General features: G+C 41.9%; 2 protein-coding genes across 2 annotated transcripts, besides 1 other annotated feature; both read right to left on the bottom strand.

Moving 5' to 3' along the window:
• Positions 1-2: 2 nt before the first annotated feature.
• Tco025E_09814 (viral A-type inclusion protein) lies at positions 3-1,853 on the bottom strand (the record flags this gene model as incomplete). The annotated part of the gene is made up of 1 exon (XM_029376621.1): positions 3-1,853. A coding segment is annotated over one exon (1,851 nt), but the record flags the coding sequence as incomplete, so codon positions are not given.
• Positions 1,854-1,924: 71 nt separating this feature from the next.
• On the bottom strand, positions 1,925-2,557 carry Tco025E_09813 (uncharacterized protein; the record flags this gene model as incomplete). Its single annotated transcript, XM_029376620.1, has 1 exon — positions 1,925-2,557. The coding sequence occupies one exon, from the start codon at positions 2,555-2,557 to the stop codon at positions 1,925-1,927; it is 633 nt and encodes a 210-aa protein (XP_029223248.1).
• Positions 2,558-2,735: 178 nt separating this feature from the next.
• Positions 2,736-2,768: a microsatellite.
• Between the last annotated feature and the right edge of the window lie 85 nt (positions 2,769-2,853).

The raw sequence follows: 2,853 nt of genomic DNA, 5'->3' as shown, positions 1-2,853 counted from the left end.
GCCATTGTAAAACAAGCATCACCAACATGAAATTCACGTGAGCTGTTTTTTGCCTTATAGTAGACATGAAGCGTTATCACATCCTCATCAGGCTGAGCAAGATAAAAGATAAACGTCTCATCGAACCTTATAACTGATGCCAACTCCTTGACAGAGGTCTTGTACTTCTCCTTTACCGACTTCCCTTTTATAATAACGTATCCAGGTTCTGTAATAGGTTTGCCATTTCGCATCACATCAGACAATTCAACAATTGTAACGGCAAGATGCGCTCCGTCGGCAACAACAGTTCTTCTTCTTTCTTCTGAGGCTTGGGTAGATGTTTGGGAATAAGCCAAATGTTCTATAGAATGACGTCTTGCACTTCCTCGTGGTGTTCGAGAAGCGCGTCCACTTGATGGACGTCCTTGACTTGCTGAGTTTTTCTCTTGAAGATTAACAAGCTGCTTCCACAGCCCATCATTCGCATTCCGCATTGCTGCCAACTGGGAATTTAATTCTTGAATTCTTTTATCTTTTGATTTTGAAAATTCACTTAGATCGGCCTCTTTTTCTACAATAGCCGCCTCAAGTTTCCTCATTCTCTGTTCAATTGCATTTTCCTTTGATATATTGTCATGCCGCCGTAAAAACTCTTGATCATTTTTGAGGCGATTTTCCAATTCGTTCAAACGAGCCTGAAGATCATGGATTTTATCGTCCTTGAGTTTATTATCATACTGCAAGCTATCAAGCTGCTCCGTAAGATGATCCCTTTCAGCTTGTTCGCGTTGAATATCTCTTTGACGTTGTTCTTCTCGAGGATCCAAATGCGGGACGTCTCTGCGTAATTCATCTTCCTTTCCACGTTGTTCACTGCCCCCAATTGCAGCGACAAGTTCAGCATTTTCATGACGCAACTTTATGATTTCCCTCTTGGATTCTTCTTCATTCGCCCATGCAGCCTCAAGCGAACGCATGACATCATCAACGCAGTCGATCTTGTCCTTTAAAAATTTGTCGACCACAACAGAATCCATTTCACCTTTCCTTCTCAGACTTTGATCATTCTCCTTCAAGATAAGATCTTGTAACTCTTGAAAAAGATCTGCTGCAGATGCTTTTAATGAGTTATGTGGTGATGAACGTAATCGAGTACCTTCACTTTGCCGCAACAGATCTCCAATTTGTGTCAGTTGCTCATTTTGGCGAGCCTCTTGAAACGCAAGTTGTTGTTCATGGGAAGCCTTTAAATCAGTAATCTGTCGTTCATAACGTTGTAAAGAAGCTTGTAACTCTGCGTTTTCTCGCAAAATATCCTCAATTCCGAGTTCTGAAAACTTATCGTTTTTGGTGGTATGCTTATGTTCAGAACCCACAGGTAAAACAGTGTTCTTTTTAGCAGAAGCAAGAAGCACTTCTAGTTCCTTTATACGAACCTCACGTTCACTTGAGCGATCTTCAATACGGGAACATTTGTCCTGAAGATTTTCAATTTCTTCTCGAAGTTTCTCATTTTCTTTTGAAACATCTGCATTCTTTCGAGTCAAGCTAGTATTAATCTCTTCAAGAGCTTTAATTCGGCTTGTATTCGTTTGTACCTCTGTTTCAAGTTCACTGATACGTTCATCTTCATCATCGATTGTGGTGCCTCCCATAGGAAAGCTGAATGGAACACGACTTGTCCTACGTTCACCTCGAAAAGCAGTGACTTCTTGTTTGAAAGAGGCCAACTGCTCCTGAAAGGCGCGATAGACTTCCCTACCTCCCTGGTCATTATTATTCTTTAAAAAGTCGATTTCACCTCGAAGTGCAGATTCAATTCGCCACCATTCCTTTTCTTTAGCTCGAAAGCGATCCTCAGCAAGACGCATTTTTTCCTCAAGTTCGGCAATGTCCTCCTTCAGGAGAGCCTGTTGAAGTTGTTGTTCATTGCCACGTTCCTTTACATCTCTACATTCTCGTTGTTGCGTTGATCCCTCAAACCTTTGAATGGACGCGAGTACTTCTTCATAATCTTGAATATATCTTGCCTTTTCCGCCTCCCAAGCTTCCTTTGCAAGGGTCCATTGGCGCTGCTCCTCCATAAAACGGCCCTCCATTTCAGTGTTTTTTTATTAAGGCCAATCATTTGGGCATCTGCTTTTTCTTGTAGTTCGGCAAGATTTTTGCATTTTTGCTCAAGCTGATGTTCTCTTTGAATAGCCTTGTTATATGAGGCACGAAGTTCTTCAATATCAAATCTCAATTGGTTATTTTCCTCAATTAATTTTATAGCCTCTGCACGTACCGTTGATGTGGCTTTTCTTTCCAGCTCGCCCGACTTCAGCTTCAAAAGTAGAGAATTGTTCTCTTCTTCGAGAACTCTTGCATTTCGATTTGCAAGAGATAGTTTGTCTTCAACATCGCTGAGCTCTTTAAGCTGGGCCCTCAGATCCCGAATACGAACCTCCTGTTCATATTCATTAAGCTCCTTTGTTGCAAGTTGCTCCTTCAGCTCTGTGCATAGTTCGTTAAGTTCCTCTATTTTTTGTTTGTATTCAATGTTTTTGCGCTGCATCCATTCTGAAGACAGCATTGTCGCCAACCTTTAGGTTCAAAGTGCTCTTGCAGAGTAACATATACGTAATGCGAGAAATCAACAAAAAGATAGAAGAATGTGTAGAATAACCCAAAGAAGAAACGAGAGTGAAAATGCCAACACTGATAATGGCAAAAGCAGTAAGAATAATGCCGAGAAAGGACAATTCCAGTCGCAAACACAATACCAAAGAAAAACAAAACAAAACGTTCTCCTTTAACACCGACCACGCAGCCTCTGGCGCCCCCATCGCACCCGGTGCTTTTTCGCTATTGGCCCCCGCCCCCCTCCCC

This window comes from Trypanosoma conorhini (assembly GCF_003719485.1).
Source record: "Trypanosoma conorhini strain 025E chromosome Unknown Tco_14.4_contig_01302, whole genome shotgun sequence".
Lineage (NCBI taxonomy): Eukaryota > Euglenozoa > Kinetoplastea > Trypanosomatida > Trypanosomatidae > Trypanosoma > Trypanosoma conorhini.
The sequence above is the reverse complement of the archived record's forward strand: the minus strand, read 5'-3'. Positions and strand labels throughout refer to the sequence as shown.